This window comes from Pan paniscus, chromosome 12 (assembly GCF_029289425.2).
Source record: "Pan paniscus chromosome 12, NHGRI_mPanPan1-v2.0_pri, whole genome shotgun sequence".
NCBI lineage: Eukaryota > Metazoa > Chordata > Mammalia > Primates > Hominidae > Pan > Pan paniscus.
In genome coordinates, this window is record NC_073261.2 from 27,174,690 (window position 1) to 27,196,223 (window position 21,534).

The window sequence follows — 21,534 nt, forward strand, 5'->3', positions numbered from 1 at the left end:
TGGACACATACAGGGGAAGAACTGACATAGGCACCCATTTGAGGGTGGAGGGTGGGAGGAGGGAGAAGATCAGAAAAAATTACTAATGGGTACCAGGCTTAACACCTGGGTGATGAAATAATCTGTACAGCAAACCCGCATGACATGAGTTTACCTATATTGCAAACCTGCACGTGTATCCCTGTATCCCTGAACTTAAGAGATTTTTTAAAAAGGCATTTACACATTGGCCTAAGGAGAGCTTTGGATAGTTGCTTGCTGACACACTCAAGTTTGGCTCAAATTTCATGGCATAATATGTATTTCACCCTTTTCTCTTACAGTTAAACTTGTAGTTCCGTGGGTTGATATCCAGAAATTAGAAAGAACGTCTAATGTCTTTCTGACGGATACCATCCGAATCACCACGCAGAATAAGGAGCGTGACTTCTCCATGTTCCTGAACCTGGATGAGGTGTTTAAGGTCATGGAGCAGCTGGCCGACGTGACGCTGCGAAGGCTGCTGGATAATGAGGTCTTTGACCTCGACCCCGATCTGCAGGAGCCGAGCCAGATCACCAAGAGGTGAGAGCGACTGTTCTAGAGTGTCTCCCACCCGCACGGGGGACCCATAAGCTGTGCCCATCCCTTATGTACAAGTGCTTTTGTTAGCCTTGGTTATGTTAGATTTAAATTTCCCTTGTGGCATAATCCAGATTTTCGTATGTCGTTAATCTCGACAGAGATATGACAGAAATGATGATTACTCATTTCATTTATGCAGTGGACTTCAAGTTTTCAGATATTATTTCAAAATTGATTTTCATAAAGAATGCTTTTAGAAATGTAGTAAGGGTAGGGCCGGGTGCGGTGGCTCACGCCTGTAATCCCAGCACTTTGGGAGGCTGAGGCGGGTGGATCACGAGGTCAGGAGATCAAGACCATCCTGCCTAACATGGTGAAACCCCGTCTCTACTAAAAATACAAAAAAATTGGCTGGGTGTGGTGGCGGGCGCCTGCAGTCCCAGCTACTCAGGAGGCTGAGGCAGGAGAATGGCGTGAACCCGGGAGGTGGAGCTTGCAGTGAGCTGAGATGCCGTCACTGCACTCCAGCCTGGGCGACAGAACAAGACTCCGTCTCAAAAAAAAAAAGAAATGTAGCATGGGCAGCTGCATAATAGAAATCTGTGGAGCACTGTGCTTTGCTAGTGAACATTAAGACATTTTGTCTTTTCTTTTTCTTTTTTTATTGTTTTTTGAGATGGAGAATCTCTCTGTCCCCCAGGCTGGAGTACAATGGTGCTATCTCGGCTCACTGCAACCTCTGCCTCTCAGGTTCAAACGATTCTCCTGCCTCAGCCTCCCGAGTAGCTGGGACTACAGGTGCCCACCACCACGCCCAGCTAATTTTTGTATTTTTAGTAGAGACGGGGTTTCAACCATGTTGGCCAGGCTGGTCTTGAACTCCTGACCGCATGTTCCACCCGCCTCAGCCTCCCAAAGTGCTGGGATTACAGATGTGAGCCACTGTGCCTGGCTGACATTTTGTCTTTTCACAGGAAATTAGTTTGTAGAAAACATTTTCAGGACAGCTGGACCTATTTTTGGTACCACTTTGTCATCAGAAATATGCCTCACTAACAGTGTAAGTCAGTATGCTACGTGGTTTGTTTGCCACAAATTGATACTAATCCTAGAGACTTGTGAGATAGTTGTTTGAATTGTTTGTTGCTTTAAGGAAGTTCAACTTTATTATCCAAAGTTTTTATTTTTAATTTTTAAAGAACCACTAGTTATTTTTTATTATCTTGGTGCAAAAGTAATTAAAAGCAGAATTATCCTAGTGTCCAGCAATTCCATTTCTGGGTATATACACTAAAGAATTGAAAGCAGGGGCTCGGAGCTATTTGTATGCCCGTGTTTGCAGCAGCATTATTCATAGTCACCAAAAGGTAGAAGCAATCTGAGTGTCCAGCAAGAGATGAAGTCATCAGCAAAATGTGAGCTGCACAATGGAATATTACTCAGCCTTGAAAAGGAAGGAAATTCTGACCCACGCTACCACATGGATGAACCTTGAGGACATTATGTTGAGTGAAATAAGTTGTGAAAAGACAAATACTGATATTCAAATGTGATTTTTCTGAGATTTAGTCTGCCATACTTGGGCTGGATGACATGCCAAGTTCCTTCAAAGCTCTAAAGTTAGTGTTCAGTAATAATATAGTGGTTTTTTTTTTAAAAAAAAAAAAGACTTATTATTCTTGAAATCCGTGCACTGTCCTCTGTCTTTTCTCAATGTGTTGGGGAGAGAGTGTCCCTTCATTCATGGCCTGTGAACGGCAGCATGCTGAGGTTTTGATGTGTTCAGAAAGAATTCAAAGCCCCTTCCTACTGTGTCCATTTGTTTTAAAATGGATCATGTGTAGTCATGAGTTAGGTGAAATCAAACACAAATGCTCTTGATTTTTTTGGTTAAGATTCCAAGGAATTTCACATGGTCTTGTGCCACCTCTGATAATCTGAGATGGAGGGTGAGGGGGTGCTCGTTGCCCCCTGTGAAAGGACACGCTTGGGGCAGTGTCCTTTGGGATTTGGACCTGCACCTCTCAGCCCCAGGCTCCCCATCATGGTCTCTCAGCCTCCATCTTAGGAGCACCTGTTTTAAAAGCAAGACAGTCCAGTACAGTGGGTGCCATGCCCTCCTGTATTTCTTCAAATGCCTCTACAGTAGTTGGTATCTGAGTCCTTTTAGTGCAGCTTACAAAGATATCTTAAAAATGGGAAAGTCGCAGGAAGCCCCGAAGCAACAAGCCTGGCTTGTGTGAGTTGCTAGAGGGCTCACAGGAGCACCATTTGAAGCTTCTCCCCCTCTCCCTGTGTGTGTGGGGCGCATGGGCGTGTGAGTGCAACCGTGTAGTTGCAGGAGTCGGAGGCCTGCTAGCAGCTGTTCTGGCCAGCCCCACAGCGCTGGGATTTCCGGTGATTCCTCACAAATCTACTGATATCCCGGCACAGCTTCACTTCCAGATGTGGTGTTTTTTGGTTTTGGGTGGAAGGGAGGAAAGAATACATTGAAGGTCTGTAGCACCAAATCCCTTGTGGTAAGAGAACTGGTTTTGGAGAAAAGCCATCAGTTGGCAGCCTTCATTTACATTCCAGAATTCAAGGAGATTCTACAAGACATTCCCCCTCTGTCTTCTACCCTGGGAATTATCAGAAAGAAGAGGGGAGAGGAAAGGCTAAAAAGGGCCTGGTGTTGACCAGGGCTGAGCTGCCAGGGTGCCTGCAGGTGCGTGGGCCTGGCCCTGTGATGGGGCTGCAGGCCTCTGGGCCAAGCTGTTGACTGCAGGTTCAGCAGCTTTCTCAGAAAGTGAAAGGCATGTACCTTGCCTCCCAATTCCTGGCCAGTTCTCATTTGTAGCATTTGTCTTGGAGACGTGGGCCTGTGGGTATAAACAGGTAATGACTCAGTCTTCTTGAAGCCTTGCCAGGAGAGCCCAGGTTTGAAAGCTGAGGAAAACAGTCTCTTCATGCTCGCTCCCTGGCTCTCTTTGGTTGGTCCCTTTTCCCTTCCCTTCCCAGATAATGGCTGCAGAAAGGTGCCCTTGGGGTCACGAGCCGGGTGAGCCTCAGATTGCCAATTAGTCATGATTGCCATGTGTGGCCACTCCAGCAGGACTTATGGCCACAGTGCGAAGCCGCTCGCAGCTCCCCTGGGAGCAGGGAGGGTAGGGGGTGCATTGTCACCCTCGGTTGATTGGGCTGGTTGGAGTTGCCAGGCGTGGGAGTCACCTGGCTCAGCCCTCACAGGGCGCAGGGGAGGCCCTGGGCCAGGGATCCCTGCATCATAGCCACAGAGTCCAAGAGGGCAGAGTGACTGAGGAGCTTCCCACAGAGGGAACAGAGGGAGGGAAGCGGAAAGGAAAAAAGACCATCCTGAAATCTCAAAACAGAAAAGATATATCCCAAAGTTGGGAATGGTGGGGTGAAAAAAAGTGTATTCGGCTATTTTTTGGGGGGAGGGTAGTTGGAGAGTGATGGGCTTCATTAAATCAAATTACAATCTGTTTTGACTGGCTGAAGATGCTGGAGGAGAGCTGAATTAAAGCGGTGCAGTAAATGGAAACTCTGTTTCCCACGAGGCAGGCTCTTTCTGCCGGTTTATAAAGATGAATAGCGGCTGCCCAGAGGCAGGTGTCCTCAGCAGGGAAACCTGGTCCCTCATGGCCTGGCAGATTCTGAACTCTCGGGTCTGGCTGGCTTTGCAGACCCTCTTTGGCCTTCCCCTTTCCTCCCCTCCCCCCACTCTCCCTTTTCCTGCTCTTCTTTCTCGGCTCCCACTAGGACCGCTTTTGTGTAATTTATTTGACTTTTCATCCCTCTAATTCTCGCTCGAGTCCTCCTCTGCCTCAGAGTCCTCTTGGCCCACTTAAGACATCTCCCAGGGGCTCCTGCAGCCTGACAGGCCCCACCTGGCAAGAGAAGGCCCATGTCTCACCCTCCACAACCCCAGTCCCCAAGCTGCTCGGTGATTGTCAGCAGGTTGGCTTAGGTGGTTCTCTCTAGGACAGGACAGGAGGAAGAGGATGGAGGGATGAGCCTTTTTCTGAGTGTCAGAGAGCCTTACGGATGCCCTGTGTTGTCAGGGTCCTGGTCTCTTAGGTGCTCAGTGCAGACGGATTTCCAAAGGAATGAGGGGCCCTTCGTGCCGACCGCCTGTGCTGGCGCGGGACAGCCAGGTGAGCCTAGTGGCCGTGGGCTGCAGTGTGTCTTACTTAGCAGCTGCATGGCAGCTTCATCCACATTTCCTTAGGACTCCTCGGGGGGGTCACAGAAGAAAGGTATTCTGAGTAAACACACATTTGAGAAATGAAATATTTTATATACAGACTTGGGCTTTGAGGAAAAGCACGTGGATCTGGCCTTGTTTTTAGATTCAGAAAGCTTGATATTTCCCTGATTTTATTTGATTTAGTTAATTAATTAATTAGAGGCAGAATGTTGCTCTGTTGCCTAGACTGGAGTGCGGTGGCGTGATCTCAGCTCACTGTAGTCTCCACATCCTGGGTTCAAGTGATTCTCCTGCCTCAGCCTCCTTTGTAGCTGGGATTATAGGTGTGCACCACCATGCTGGCTAATTTTTGTATTTTTAGTAGAGATGGGGTTTTGCCATGTTGGCCAGGCTGGTCTTGAACTCCTGGTCTCAAGTGATCCTCTCGCCTCGGCCTCCCAAAGCACTGGGATGACAGGCGGGAGCCACCTCCTGGCCATGGGTCTCTCGGAGGGGGGCACATCACGTAGAGCCACTGGAAATCCTTGTGTGCTCCTTTATGAGGCAAACTCACCGCAGAGGACTGCGTTTGCCCTCCCTTATCCAAGAGGGCAGGAGCCATGGCTCCAGGCTTTCTGTCTAGTGCACACATGGGAAGTCCCTGCATGCTGAGCATGGGAGAGCCAAGCTGCCCTGGCCTGTCACGCAGCCTGAGTTTGGGGACGCATTAAGCCTGGAAGCAACGTTAAGCCTGCCGACACACAGTAGGCTCTTGGATGCGGGCCGAATGACCAGAGGGAGCGAGAGTTGGCGTGTAGCTCAGACAGGGTTCTTCCCAAAGCATTCTAGTGGGTGGATGGGGAGAGAGAGAGAGAAAGGGAAACCTGTTTTGATACATCTTTACCGAAAGTAGGAGAGACAAATATAACTCTGGATTTGCAGAGAAATAAAAGAAATACATACCTTCTTGGGTCCTCTTGGGATTAAGCTGAATTTTTTAAAGAATGTGTAACTTTTCTAGAATCTTCTGCATAGTTGTCATGGATTATCGCACATATTAATTTCAGCTTCAGCAACAAATCTGATGTTTGTTGTTCCAGAGTCGGGTTGACCCACATTTATTCCCTCCTTACTTACAGTCTCATCAATGGCATGTGTTAAGATAGGGTGGTTGGGCTGGGCGCGGTAATCCCAGCACTTTGGGAGGCCGAGGTGGGCGGATCATGAGGTCAGGAGTTTGAGACCAGCCTGGCCAACATGGCGAAACCCCATCTCTACTAAAAATACAAAAATTAGCTGGGCATGGTGGTGGGCACCTGTAATCCCAGCTACTCAGGAGGCTGAGACAAGAGAATCCCATGAACCCAGGATGCGGAACTTTCAGTGAGCCGAGATTGCACCACAGCACTCCAGCCTGGGCAACAGAGTGCAACTGTGTCTCAAAAACAAAAACAAAAAGGTGATTGGTGGCGCTTTCTCCCACTAGTCTTAGCTGTAGCTCTCTCTTAGAGTGATTGCTTTGGCCTGTGTGTGCAGCACTGGAGGGTAGGTGTAGCTGGGGTAGCTGGGATGGTCTCCATCCTCATAGGGGTGCTTCTGCGGTGACCTACAGGCTTGTGTGGCCACGTTCTGAATGTCAGGTCATCACCAATGTCTGTTCTTCTCTACGGAGGAAAAGTGAAGGCACTTAGGAAGTACTGGAAAGTCTGAGAAGTGGGCTGTGAGCAGTGGCTTTGTTGTTGATGGTGTTCAGTAAAAGGAGTTGATATACTTAGCATCAAAACTAACATCTGCTTTGAAACAGACCTAAAGGATAGGATGGTCATAAACTTCATAAAGAGCTGATTTCTCGAGGATTTCTCATCTTTTCAAAGTCACGATATCTTCATCTCAGTTATGCTGGAAATTTAACTATCTTGTATATAATACATATTTAATGAATGGTGAAATTGGAAGACAACTTTCTAGTAGGGAGGAAGGAAACTAACTCAGATCTTAGGAAAGTCCCCCCTGTTGCTTATTTGTTTATAACTTGAGGTTTCTGGTCTCTGGCTACCCAAACGTGCAAAAGACAGATGTCTACAGGGAAAGCGAGGACAGCCCTGAAAGGGGAATGGAGACTGTGTGCAGCTTGCCCAGGCTGCTCTGAAGCCACTGAGAGAGAAGCCGATTGAACTCAGGCAGCAGGTGCACTGGGTAGAACAAAATGGTTTAGTTGCCTCAGATACGGGAACACCTTATTCTTTTTTTTTTTTTTTTTTTTTTTTTTTGAGACAGACTTTTGCTCTTGTTGCCCAGGCTGGAGTGCAATGGCGCGATCTCAGCTCACTGCAACCTCTGCCTCCCGGGTTCAAGCGATTCTCCTGCCTCAGCCTCCTGAGCAGCTGGGTTTACAGGCACCCGTCACCATGCCCAGTTAATTTTTGTATTTTTAGTAGAGGCAGGGTTTCACCATGTTGGCCAGGCTGGTCTCAAACTCCTGGCCTCGTGATCTGCCCAGCTCGGCCTCCCAAAGTGCTGGGATTACAGGTGTGAGCCACCATGCTCAGCCTGGAACACCTTATTCTTAATTTGAGGGATTCGGTGCAAAATAAATGTAAATACAAGTACTCCCATCCTTCTGGTGGCTCAGTGCAAGCTTCTGTGATTTGAATACTCACCATGTATTCACTTTGGCTTCAGCCATGTCCTAAGGGGAAAGAGATGCCCAGCTAGGAAGGAAGGCTGACATGACAGGTGAACTCACTGGCGACTAGAACCACGTTTGTGAGATACGTGCAGGGAGTAAGGGTTGATTTTACTTTCGTCAAAGCTAACATAGCCAGCACGCTCTGCGGACAAGGATGGAAGTTTTCCAATTTAAATGCACCAGACATAGTCAGCTTGGGGAACTTGGGGTCCTCTTGAGGGGCCTTGCCTTCCATTCTTGCGGTGTATGAACTGGTAGAGCGTTTATGGTGCTTTTCCTGTGTTCTCCCAGCTCCTCTCTGGAGGCAGCTCAGGTGCCCATGGAAACAGTAGTCCACGTTGTATCAGGCATTTAAGGAACTGCAGCTTTGGCCCCCAGGAACTGGACCCATTGTGATCTGTAGAATTTAATTTCTGTATGTGTCCAGAGGACTTTCTCTGTGTTTTCTCTTTTTGAGGGCTTGATAGCAAATTCCACGGATTGTGCCATCTCTGTATGATGGCTGCTGCTTGTAAGTCAGTTGTGTGATGGTGGACATGAGACCAGAAGGGGCTGCAGAAAAGGCGTGTGTCTGGGAGCCCAGCCTGGCATGGTTGAGGTGAGGTCTTATCTCCGGGGCCTCACAACCAGATCGTGCCTGAAAAGCTCACTTGAGCTGTGTGCAGCCGATTCCAGAGTTGAGAGTTTACTATCTTGCATTTATGGCATTTATGTAACATTTCAAAAAGTTGTACTTTTCCCTAAAGAAAATAGCTAAGGTTTTTTTTTTTTTTTAAAGCTAATATGTAGTCATGTAGAAAATGTAAGCAAAATAAAATTGGAAAGTGGAAGTCCCACTATGCAAAGACAATCACTGTTAACACTTAAGATAAAGCCCTTGTACACATCTCTGTCTGGAAATTTTAAGGAATTTATGTAAAGGGATCATACTGTAGGTACTATGCCTAATTTCTGTTTTACCATATTGTGGGGATCATTTTAGATTCACAGGGATCCCTTGAAGCAGAGCATTCAGACATTATTCCCATTTTGTAGCAATCAAAATGAGATACAGAGAGTCTCATTCGGGGTTACAGTGTACATAAGCAAGCCAAGAATTCATATTCCTGACTTTAAGCAAGTGCTAATTTCATCCTTATATTTATAAGGAACTTTATAAAGTGCAAGAGAAAAATCTTTCCCTCTGTATGTTGGAATTTCCCCCTTACTAGAATTTTGGAATATGACATAAATTGATCAGTATTTTCAAACACTGTGATTTGGCTGCTTTCTTTACTGGTTTTAGAGCCAAAAATCAGGATATGTAGGGTTGCCTGGGGGTTAGGATCCTTCTTTCCTCCTCATCAACATTCTCTCTTGTCATTACTGATGTGATGCATGAGCCACTGCACCCGACCTGGATTCTTAAAATATATATTTTTAAAAAGATAATAATAATAACTAATGTTTATTGATTACTTACTGTGTGTCAGATATGCATCTCAACTTTTTTTTTTTTGAGTCAGGGTCTCACTGTGTCGCCCAGGCTAGAGTGCAGTGGCACGATCTCGACTCACTGCAACCTCTATCTCCTGGGCTCAAGTGATCCTTTTATCTCAGCCGGTGGAGTAGCTGGGACTACAGGTGTGAACCAACACACCCAGCTGATGTTTGTATTTTTTTGTAGAGATGGGGTTTTGCCATGTTGTCCAGGCTGGTCTCAAACTCCTGAGCTCAAGTGATCCACCTGCACGGCCTCCCAAAGTGCTGAGATTACAGGCATGAGCCACCGTGCCTGGCCGCATTAAATTTTTTAATTTTTTTTTTGAGATTTAATTTACATACCATGTAATTATTATACATCCTTTAAAAGTGTACCATTCAGTGGTTTTTACCATATTCACAGAGTTGTGCAACCATCACCACGATCAATTTTAGAACATTTCATCACCCCAAAAAGAAAAAGAAACCATGTACCCATGAGCAGTCACTTCCCATTTCTCTCTCTTCCCCCAAGCCCTGAGCAATCAGTAATCTATTTTCTGTCTCTAGAGATTTGCTTATTCTGGATATTTCATATTAATGGAATCAGGCAGTATGTCGTCTTTTTGTGTCTGGTTTACTTCACTCAGTATAATATTTTCAAGGTTCATCTCTGTTGTGGCACTCATCAGTACTTCATTCCTTTTTTATGGCTGAACAATATTTGATTGTATGGATACACTACATTTTGTTTATCCACTTATCAGTTAATGGACACTTGGGTTATTTCTGCCTTTAGGTTATCATAAATAATGCTGCTAAGAACATTGGTGTGCAAGACACACGTTTTCAATTCTCTTGGGTATATCTACCTAGGAGTGGAATTTCTTGGTCAAGTGTTAAGTCTGTTTTTAGCCTTTTGTGGAGCTTCCAGACTGTTTACCAACATGACCACACCATGTTAATTCCCATCAGCAGTGTGGTAGGGTTCCAGTTTCCCCACATCCTCCTCACCACTTGTTATCAAACTTTTTGAAACTTGGATTCTTAAGCAATTGTTTTTCTGGTAATTCTCAGTGTTACTCAAACCAGGAAGGAATGCTTATTTGGCCTGTGAGTTTATTAAATTACTTCTGTGCAGAGGCAGCGCGTCTGCTCTGCGTCCTTGTTCTGAAGGTTGGCCATGCAGTTAGAACGTGGGATGCCCACGTGCACCAGCACAGGACATGCATGGTGCCTTTTTGTACTCACTTAAATACAAATTGTGCCAGTGGCTTTAAAAGTATTTTCTTGGCTGGGCGCGGTGGCTCACGCCTGTAATCCCAGCATTTTGGGAGGCCGAGGTGGGTGGATCACCTGAGGTCAGGAGTTTGAGACAAAACCCCATCTCTAATATAAATACAAAAATTAGCCGGGCGCGGTGGCGCGTCCCTGTAATCCCAGCTACTTGGGAGGCTGAGGCAGGACAGTCACTTGAACCTGGGAGGTGGAGGTTGCAGTGAGCTGAGCTCGCACCACTGCACTCCATCCTGGGCGACAGAGCGAGACTCTGTCTCAAAAATAAAATGAAACAAAAAAGGAAAAGTATTTTCCTTTGTAATCTTGGCTGTCCATTCACCTTTCCTATCTCTTCTTCTTCTCTCCCTGTCCTTCCCCAGGGACCTGGAAGCCAGAGCACAGAATGAGTTCTTCCGGGCTTTCTTCAGGTTGCCGAGGAAGGAGAAGCTGCACGCAGTTGTGGACTGTTCGCTCTGGACGCCGTTCAGTCGCTGTCACACCGCGGGGCGGATGTTCGCCTCTGACAGCTACATCTGCTTTGCCAGCAGAGAAGATGGCTGCTGTAAGATCATCCTGCCACTCAGAGAGGTAGACTGGCCCTACTGTCTGCTTCCCGCAGCAGCCTTTTGTTGTTTGAACACAAGGTTGCTGGCTGTGAGATGGAGTGTGGGAGGGGAAGTTCAGACGGCTGGTTTTGCCATCTAGAGATGGATGACTCCAAGGCTGGGCTTCTTGAGGGAGGCATGGCCTGAATTGGACCATTACCCATTCGGCCATTGCTTTTCCTGCTGTTGCTATGGCATCCTGAAATTTGCCAACAAGTGACTGCTGAAAACAGGGGACTCTAACCTCCACATTATTGATAAAGCTGTTATTAAAAACTACATACCTAGCAATGAAAGATTTTTCCAGCAGCTCCTAGGAATGAATCCTCCCCTTTCACTCACCAAAAAAAAGAAAGGAAAAAAAAAGCAACCTACAAAAAGCATCACCTTTTAAAAATAAATGGTAAATTGCCTGGCTTTTGTATGCTCTTGGAACTTCAGTTAAAAATTTTAAAATGCTTCCTTTGACAGGGATCAGGTCCCTTCTTCCTATAAAATTCTGCAATTCTCTTCTTGGAAATGGGGGCTCGGATTACTTCCAGATCTGAGCAGCTCAGTCCTTTGGCTTCAGGGCAGCAATTCTGGTGAGATGGTGCCCACAACTCTGTGTACATGTCAGGACCTCCAGATTCTTCTTTCTGATAACAAACGTACTGAGCATTCTTCTTTGGAAAAACTCAAAACTCTTATTTTTTTCTTCTTTTTAGAGAGGAGGGTTTCACTGTGTTGCCCAGGCTGGTCTCGAACTCCTGGGCTCAATCGATCCTCCCACTTGGCCTCTGACAATGCTGAGATTACTCCTTGTGGTCTCCTAACTCCATGTTATTATTCTGTAGTAGATGTCTTCATTTTACAAATATTTTTACTTATTAGTGGAGCAAGAAATCTAGGAGCCAACTTACATGCTTTAAAAATTTTTTTTGGTAATGTGTACCTAACCAGAAATGACATTTTAACCATTTTAAGTGTGTGGCTCAGTAGCATTAAGTACATTCACATTGCTGTGCAACCATCAGCACCATCCATCTCCAGAACTCTTTCATCACTGACAATGGAAACACGGTCCCCATAAATCAACTTCCCTCTTCCCCTTCCCCCAGCCCCTAGCAACCATCCTTCTACTTCCTGTATCTATGAATTTCACTCCTCCAGGTACCTCATATGAGTGGATTCATGCAATATTTGTGACTGGCCTTGTTCACTTAGCATAATGCCCTCGGGGCTCATCCATGCCGGAGCCTCTGTCCAAATTCCCCTCCTCTTCAAGGCTGGGTCATACGCCAATGTATGGATAGACCACACTTTGCTATCCAGTCGCCCCTTGATGCAGCCTTGCACAGCCTCCCCTTGTGGTGGTGGTGAGCAGTGCCACTTTCTCTCCGTTGCATCATCTCCTTTCTGCAGTGATTGTGCCTTGCCCTCTGTTTCGGGACATCTTCTGCATATGTAATAACATGCCTACCTTCCTCCCGCCCTTCTGTCCCTGCATGTTGCCTCTCGCGCAGGTGGTGAGCATCGAGAAGATGGAGGACACGAGCCTGCTGCCGCATCCCATCATTGTCAGTATCAGAAGCAAGGTGGCCTTCCAGTTCATTGAGCTCCGGGACCGAGACAGCCTGGTGGAGGCGCTGCTTGCGAGGTTGAAGCAGGTCCACGCCAACCACCCCGTGCACTACGACACCTCTGCGGATGATGACATGGTATGGTCCCTCCAGACCCTGATGATCCCCTTCTTCATGTCTCAGGCCGTGGTCTCCAAAGGGGAGTACACATGAGGAGAGCCATGTGGGGCCTGTGTGTGGTCTGCTGTCATTTCTGATGTGCCGGCTGTGCTGAGAGGGTGTGGGGAATTGCCCCACAGCTTGGAGGGGGTGACGGGGTCACCCCTCACAGGTGAGAAGGGTTGCTATCCCTGCTCCTGAGGTTTGAGGATGGCCTGATTGGAGGCACGTGTAACCTGCTAAAAGAGGAGCTTTGTCGGCCCTGAGGTTGGGCAGCTGCAGAGGTGGCCCCGGGGTGGCTGGGGCCTGGTCTCCTTTTTTCATGTCTCTTCTCTTTCTCAACCTCTTTTCACCCAAAATAGTGATGGGGAGAAAAGGAGGTGCAGCCTCTCTCAGCCCCAGGGCTGCTTTCTCAGGGTGGCCATCCTCCTGTCCATAAGCTGAGAGGAGGCTGGGGCTGCCCATGAGGAACTGCATATGGACCCAGATACGGACCCAGGTTCTGGGGACCGGGACAGCTTCACCCGGAGCATGCAGTGGGACTGTGTCTTCCTAGGAGCCCTGTCTGGTCTGGCGTCAGTCTGTCTTCCCCCTGAGTCATTGAAGTCTGCTATGCCCGTGCATCCAAAGGCAAAACAAAGACTGTCCCCTCGACTAAAGCCATGATTTTCTCCTCTCCTCTCTCTCTCTGTCTCTCTGTCTCTCTTGCTGTGCAGGCTTCACTCGTGTTTCATTCAACAAGCATGTGCAGTGACCACAGATTTGGGGATCTTGAAATGATGTCTTCTCAAAATAGTGAGGAGAGTGAGAAAGAGAAGAGCCCGCTGATGCACCCCGATGCCCTGGTCACCGCCTTCCAGCAGTCAGGCAGCCAGAGCCCTGACTCCCGAATGGTGGGTGACACCTGGTGCCCAAGCTGGACCACAAAGCTGAGCCGTGGGCTTGGGGGGGTTGCCCAGCTGTCTGAGTCACCATGGAACGTGGCACCTGACTTTGGGAAGCTAACGCTCCTCCTCCCTCTTGTTCTCATGGGTGAAAAGTGACCACTGAGGTGGTCAGAGGACTGAGGGGCTGCTCTCCCACCCACCCTTCGGTAACCCTCGCGCAGCTCTCAGCTGTGGGGCCTGCGGAGCTGGCCGCGCTGCCCCTTGGGGGTCTCCAGGCACAGAATGGTTTCCTCTCCTTCCAGCCAGTGCTGTCTGTGTGCCCCTCGTTATAGCTTTCCTTTTTCCTTTTTTTTTGTCTTCTGGGAGAAGGGGTCACCAGTCTTCTAGTTTTACTAAACTGGAAATATTTTTGCTATATTTACTTACAGATTTCCTCTTTGTAGGGAGAACTTGAGGGAAATGTCACGTATAGTCTGGTAAAGATACTGGAAGTTGTGCTTTGAAATGGGGCCATGGCAGGCAGGGTGCTGCGTTGGACCATGAGCACTGGGCAGTGGCCGTGAACCTGTTAACCCGAGCTTATTTTTGGTCACTTTAATGGCTCCTGTAAAATCTATTGTTGGTTTTATTTATCCAAAACTGAGCCTTCTCATAGGCTTTACACCCGGATCCTTAATTAACTTTTGTTGACAAAATGTATGAGAATGTTAAGTATATGTATTTATTTCTGCCATTACTGGAGAATACAGATAATTAAAAGCAAATGTAAATACCTAGTTTAAAAGGCACTAAACATTCCTGCCACCTAGGGGTAATTTCAAGTATTTTCAGTTGCCTAGAGAAATGGTATCTTTCTCATTTCTGGTAATGAGAACAATGCATTTTTTTTCAGGTTTCAGTTTTCCCTCTGGCTGTCAGGAAGCTCAGGGGAAATTGTGATGCCCCTGTACTCCCCTTTGCCCTCTGAGCTGACCAGTGTCTTTTTGGCAGATGCAACATCCAGAGAAAGCTTCCCCCAGCGTCCCCCTTACCCACCCCTCCCTCCCATCTGATTTGGGCTACTTTAATACTTGGATTCACATATCCTTGTTATCAGCCTTGCTAAGGAAATCGTATTTTATTTGTATAAATGCTCCCACTGGGCTCTGAGCTCCTGCAGGGCCTTACTCTGTGTTATTCATCTTTGCATCCTCTGTGCCCCCGGTAAAGGTTCAGAAATATTTGCGGCTTGCATACAGGTGTCCTTGCCCGTTGCTGTTGGCCCCTCGGAGAGCAGGGGCAGTACTTCCTCCATTACCAGTGGTGCATCGGTGGGTGGGGGGTGGTGAGGACAGACTTCTTTGTACATTAAGAATATTCCCATTTCCAGTCCAGAGAACAGATAAAAATAAGCCTGTGGAATGACCACTTTGTGGAATATGGCAGAACCGTGTGTATGTTTCGCACAGAGAAGATTCGGAAGCTCGTAGCCATGGGCATCCCTGAATCTTTGCGAGGGAGACTCTGGCTTCTCTTCTCAGGTAAGCGCTCTTGGTGTCTCGAAGCTAATTGTTCTTTTTGTCATGGACACAGGAACAGCCCGGACCCGAGCAGCGCGTGTGTTTATGTGCAGATGAAATGGTTCTGTCTTTGAGTCATTCCTGTGATTTCCCAGCTGAGGACTTCCACTCCCTGTTGTGTCAGCTGTGGGACCAGGGTCAGGCTGCCTGGGCCTCTGGGCTGTGGCTTCCAACTGGGTAAATGCGAGGTCTGGGCACAGTGACGGCCACTCTTTTAAAAATGCCTTCACGAGGCTCTACATAGTGCTGAGAATTCTATTCAGAACCCCCTGGAAGTGAAGTGTCTATAGTGTGTGAGCTCTGAAGTAGATGAAACAAAAAGTCCTCATCCATTGTCAACTGGCTGGGCTGCTGAAACACATCCCTCAGAGTGTGGCTGCCATGGGTCCCTCCTCCAGTGAAGACACATGGTGGGCACCAGAGGCAAAAGTGCAGATTTCTTTTCTGTTCCGTTTCCTCTTTTCTGCTGGACCCATTCAGGGATGGCCTCTTTTAGCTTCAGAGCCCTGTGGCCTCTCCCTGCACCCATTGGGGAATGCCTGGGAACCCTCATCAGGACATTTAATGATGGATGGGCTGAGCCTGGGACCAAACTTCCCCAGGGACATACTGGGTAGGCATTTGTCTGTCCCTCCATATCAACTGTGAGTGACTTGCTCCTTGGAGCAAAGGAGCTTGGGCCCGAGGGTAGGAAGGGAAGGCCCTGCCATTGGAGTGTGCCTTTGCTGCTCCTCAGGGTGCTGTGGGAGGCCAGGTGAGAGGGTCCCTTCCCCAGATGACCCCATGGCGCTTTTGTCAGCAGGGAGGCGCCTGGAGGCTGGGCTGGGTACCTGTGCCCTGCTCCGTTACTCTTCCTGGGACTGGAAGCATCTCTTGTCCTACTTCACTATCAGCCTCTTTCTGGTTCCTTGTCTATCCCCCAACTTTGTCCCTCACTTTCCTCTTCCCTGTCTCCCCCCCAGCCCCCAACCTCCTGCCCAAGATGCCCAGACACAGCCCTCATGCTTCCTGGCACACTCACTGTGTTGGGTGTGGTCAGTGGTCACTGATGCTGCCTGCACCACTGCGCCCCTCATCTCCTTCCTGCCTCCTGGCTTCTGCAGCTAACTTCCAGAGGCGCAGTGTTGAAACACCTCCTTTTAAAAGTGAAAAATGTCTTCTGTATTTTTGTATATAAAAATGACAACATAAATTCATAGTTGAAAAATAAAGGCATGGAGGAGTGAGCAAAGACAGTGACCTTCCTCAGAATCCCACCACCTGATGGTGAGGCGTGTCACTGCCCAAGGTCTGCATTCCTCTAGGTCTCTCTAACGCATATGCACACACACGTGCACACACACATGCCTGCACAGACATGTGCACACACTTGCACACACTTTTCATAAGGGACGCATTCATCCCTTCATCTTGCCCGCCCGCTGAGGCCTGGGCTGTAGCTCTGGCTGTGGGTGGCTGGCACAGGAGTTTTCTGGGCTGGGCACTTCTGCTGCAGTTTGTGCATCTCAGACCTGACTTCAGAGTTGCATGTGGGCGCCGTGCTGCTGGCCCCTTCGCTTTGTCATAGCTGCGCCCCCTTGATGTGCCTCATGCATCAGTGCTTGGTGTCATTTCTTGTTGAATTAATGCATGAAATATGCGTGTGTGTATGTGCATGCTTGCACATTGCTGCTACTAGGGAATACAGTGTGTTAAAAGCATATTAATACAGTTATTTCTATTATGAGTTTTCTCCCCTTCGCTCTATAAGGTTATTCTTAGAAAAGCCATACTATTTCTTTTATTTCTGTTTTTTTGACTAGGCTACATGGCAGAAATGAAGTCCTTACTCTGTCGCCCAGGCTGGAGTGCAGTGGTGTGATCTCAGCTCACTGCAACCTCTGCCTCCTGGGCTCAAGGGATTCTTGTGCCTCAGCCTCCTGAGTAGCTAGGTTTACAGGCACCCGCCACCATGCCTGGCTAATTTTTGTATTTTTAGTAGAGACAGGGTTTCACCATTTTGGCCAGGCTGGTCTCGAACTCCTGACCTCAAGTGATCCACCCACCTCGGCCTCCCCAAATGCTGGGATTACAGGCGTGAGCCACCGCACCCGGCCAATATTTTGTCCCTCAGTAAGTAACGAGACCCCACTGGGGTCCCCTGATGGGACCAGCGTCTTCTTCATCATGACACTATCCTAGTAATCATTCCCCCTTGAAACATTGCTTTTAAAACTCAGATGCGGTGACGGATCTTGCCTCACACCCTGGTTACTACGGGAATCTGGTGGAGGAGTCCCTGGGGAAATGCTGCCTGGTAACCGAGGAGATAGAACGAGACCTGCACCGCTCCCTGCCAGAGCACCCCGCCTTCCAGAACGAAACGGGAATTGCTGCTTTGAGGAGAGTCTTGACGGCCTATGCCCACCGGAACCCCAAGATTGGATACTGCCAGGTGAAAGGGGTGTGCTCTGGGGCGCAGAGAGTCTTTAGTTGGTGTCTCATGTTGTCCTTCCCAGGGTTTCATTTGCATTCCCAGTCATCTGGTCCTGAGTGTTGTCGTGTGAAGGCGCTGTACTCGGTCCCTTTCCGGAAAGAAAGTATCAAATGAGGGCCAAAGGGACTCATCTTCTTATAATCAGCGGATCATGAGGTCAGGAGATCGAGACCATCCTGGCCAACATGGTGAAACCCCATCTACTAAAAATACAAAAATTAGCTGGGCATGGTGGCGCGTGCCTGTAATCCCAGCTACTCAGGAGGCTGAGGCAGGAGAATCACTTGAACCAGGGAGTCGCAGGTTGCGGTGAGCCGAGATCATGCCACTGCATTCCAGCCTGGCAACAGAGCGAGACTCTGTCTCAAAAAAAAAAAAATTTACGAGTGCCTGAAAAGAGAAACGTGCATGTGTAGTGGTTGTTGGTGGCAGGGCAGATTCAGTCTTCAACACCCCTCTTGAGCTCAGACGTAGGAGGGCATTAATAGAATTTCTAGACCTCTACAGAAATTACAGGAATTATTTAAAATGGCAGCGCTATTTGGGGAGGAAGATGATGATCAGGGCCAATCCCCTTCCTTTAGGACACATGAGTGGAGGTGAGATGTCTGCTGAGCTTTCCCGAGCTGAGGGTGTGGTCAGCAGGCACAAAAGGAAAATTAGTCCATTAAAGCAGCAGCCAAACCCAGCACAAGCCGGGATTAGTGAAGCTCCTGACATTTAAAAATTTAAGATTTCAAACTTTGTTTCCTGTGAATAAGCAAAGTCAGTGAGCGAATTAAGTTTGTGTGTGCACGTGTGTGCATGTGTGTGTCTGCTTGAACAAACAGCGAATAGCTGGATTTAAACCAACCTTAAGACTTGCACCACAGCTAAATTCCACATTGCTAGATGGGGACCGGAGCTGAGTGGTGGCCGATCGCTCAGCTGGGCGTGTCCTGTGAGGACTGTGTTGCTGTCACGGTCATTCCACTGTACAGTGTCAGTGTGGTTGGTGTATGCTGGATCTCTCACCTATGAAATCTTTGCTTTTGTGGGTTGTTTGGGCTTGGATGCTTGTAACATCTCTGTGGCATCACATGGGCCGGCCAGTAACTGCCCTCCTTGACCCCCGAGCAGTCCATGAACATCCTGACCTCCGTGCTGCTGCTGTACGCCAAGGAGGAGGAAGCCTTCTGGCTGTTGGTTGCTGTGTGTGAGCGGATGCTGCCCGATTACTTCAACCACCGAGTGATCGGTAAACAGACCCCCTTCCTCCTCCTGTGTATCTGGGGAAGAGTGACAGAGCCTGGGCAGGATGTTTCTCATCAGTCCTGTTTATAAAATCTCTCAGTGCCACTCAGCTAGTCTGTTTGCAAACACAGTTTGACTCCTGAATTTGCAAAACTAACTCGGGACATTCTCTGCACAGTTCTGACAATGTAGTGGAATAAAGAAACTCAAACACATTCCTGCTATAAAGACCTACAGAGTCGGGATTAAAACAAACACATAATTTTAGATGGATAGCTGAGCTTACAAGAAGGGAAGAAAGATCCAAGGCCCAAGAAACAAGTCAGAAAGTGAAAACCAGGGTGGTTTTATATGGATGCCATGGCCTGGAAAGGGAGGGTGGGGGCCTGGGAGGATGCCTCTCGGTAGCTCAGGGAGCTTGTTCAGACAGGAGGCCCTCGGTTGCCCTAGAGAGAGGAGGTAGGTGGGATGGAATTAGAGACCCTCAAGGCCCATGTGGTCAGTTAAAGGGCAGACTTGGAAAAGTCCTCCACTTCCATAAGGACATCTTAAGAAAGCTCGTTGGCTGCTGTCTGGACTCTGGGTAACCTGTGGCCTTGCAACGCTCCTGCACTGGGTACCTGACTTTCATGTGGTTCAGATTTAAATGTGTGCTGTCTCTGTAGTCCAGCAACCTCCTAGTAAACAATACAAAAATGGTTCTGGGCTGGTGATGCTCTTAAGAACTCTTCTTAGTAATTCAGATGAGAGATGGAGCTGGCCTAAAATTAGGGTGGCAGCCCTGGGAACAGAACCAACTTCAGACAGAATTTAGCAACCGAGTGGATATAGGAGCAAGGCGGGAAGAAGGTGCCCTTGAAGACTGTGTCCTAAGGACTGAAGGGTGGCCTCTAGGAATAAGGAGGGGCAGGTGGGTGGTGTGGTCAGCTGGGAAGGCAGTGATGGCTCTGTGCCTGCTGGCCCAGGTGTACCCTTCCCTGAGCCTTCAGCCCTGCACACCGGCTCCTTCGTGTGCCTGAGTGGCCAGCTGGCTTGCTTCCCTTTTTACTTTGTGTTGTGGGAAGTGGTGTAAGGAACAGAGTAGCAAGGAGTAATTAAAACCTCGGCGTCATTGAGGGACATGCTGTCAAAGCCACTGTTGATGATTGTTGCTATGTGACAGCTCATATGCAACAGTGCCAGCTAGACCCTCTGTGAGAGTGCCCGTGCCTGTGTGGACACTGCCCCAAGACAGGAGGGGACCATTGGAACACATGCATCACCCCAGCAAGTTCTCTTCTGCCCCCTTCCTGCCATAGGCAACACCTGGTACTGAGTTCTATCACCATGGGTTAATTTGGCCTACTCTTGAACCTTGTATAAATGTAATCATGGAGGACAGGGTCTTTTGTGTCTGGCTTCCATCACACAGCAGAGCATCTGTAAGAGGCAGCCACATTGTTGGTGCATTTGTAGAGCTTGCTCCTCTTTGTTGCTGAGTAGGATTTCACTGGTGTGCTTGTCCAGTCACCTGCTGATGCGCATTTGAGTTGTTTCCAGTCTTGGAATATGATAAAGTAGCAATGAGCAGTCATATAAGTCTTTTTATGAATATATACTGTCATTTTTCTTGGGTATTTACCTAGGAGAATTGTGGGGTCATAGGTTAGATGTATGACTTAATAAGAAACTCACAGTGTTCCAGAGTGGATGTAACGTGTTCATTTGTCTCATACCAGCATTGTAGGAGAATTCAGCTTGCTCCACATCCTTGCTAAAACTTGGTAATGTTCATCTTTTTAATTTTAGGCATCTAGTGGGTAAGAAGTGGTATAATTATGGTGGTTTTAATTTGCATTTCTCTGATGATTAATGATGTCTTTTTGCTTACTGACCATTTGTTTATTGGCTCTTCTGAGTGTTTAAATCTTTAGCCTCTTTAAAAAAGGTTGGTTGTTACCTTCTTACTAAGTTGCAAGAGTTCTTTCTTTTGAATATAAGACCTCTGTCAGGCATACGGATTGCAAATATTTTCTCCAAGTTTAAAGCTTGCATTTTCATTTTATTAATGGTGTATTTTAGAGAACGGCAGTTTTAATTTTGATGAAGTCCAGTTTACAATTTTTTCTATGGTTAGTACTTTTTATGTCATAAGAAATGTTGTATTTTTCTTAAATCTCTTCTAAAAATTTTACAGTATTAACTTTTATATGTAGGTCTATGGTCTATTTCAGATATATTTTTCTGTATGGTGTGAGGTAGGGGCTAGTGTTCCTTTTTTATTTCCCCCATGCCACTTTCCAGCTGATCAAGCAGTATTTTTTTTTAAAAGGCTATCTTTTACCCATTGAATTACCTTGGTCTAAAAGTCAGAATCAATGAACTAAGCATGGACGCTTTTCTGGACTCAAATTCCATCTCTTTGTTCTGGTTACCTCAGAGTGATTTTAATTTCAGACTGACCTTAGAGAGTGAGTCCTACCCCAGCCAGAGCCCTGTGGCCTTTCTTTTCCAGGGGCACAAGTTGACCAGTCTGTCTTCGAGGAGCTCATCAAGGGTCATCTCCCAGAGCTAGCAGAGCACATGAACGACCTCTCAGCCCTGGCGTCCGTCTCTCTCTCGTGGTTCCTGACCCTGTTCCTCAGCATCATGCCTCTAGAGAGTGCGGTGAATGTGGTAGACTGCTTCTTCTACGATGGCATCAAAGCCATCTTCCAGCTGGGACTGGCTGTGCTTGAGGCCAATGCTGAAGACCTGTGCAGCAGCAAGGATGATGGCCAGGCCTTGATGATCCTCAGCAGGTGGGCCCCGCTGCACCTCTGTGGCCAACCAGAGATGGAGGAGGCAGCAGCACGTGCCCAGCAGGGCTATCGGTGGGGAAGTTTTTTTTTTT

The 21,534-nt window shown here is 47.8% G+C and overlaps 1 protein-coding gene across 3 annotated transcripts in view; it reads left to right on the forward strand.

The window, feature by feature from the left end:
- TBC1D8 (TBC1 domain family member 8) overlaps positions 1-21,534 on the forward strand; it is a 144,784-nt gene that overhangs the window by 100,820 nt on the left and 22,430 nt on the right. For all 3 annotated transcript variants that reach the window (XM_063594757.1, XM_034952037.3, XM_034952038.3), the window contains exons 5-12: positions 324-564; positions 10,562-10,769; positions 12,292-12,486; positions 13,224-13,400; positions 14,764-14,914; positions 17,173-17,387; positions 18,549-18,666; positions 21,157-21,442. In XM_063594757.1, the coding sequence (XP_063450827.1) occupies positions 434-564; positions 10,562-10,769; positions 12,292-12,486; positions 13,224-13,400; positions 14,764-14,914; positions 17,173-17,387; positions 18,549-18,666; positions 21,157-21,442 (1,481 nt within the window). In that variant the 5' untranslated portion in view covers positions 324-433. The remainder of the gene's footprint in view (positions 1-323; positions 565-10,561; positions 10,770-12,291; positions 12,487-13,223; positions 13,401-14,763; positions 14,915-17,172; positions 17,388-18,548; positions 18,667-21,156; positions 21,443-21,534) is intronic.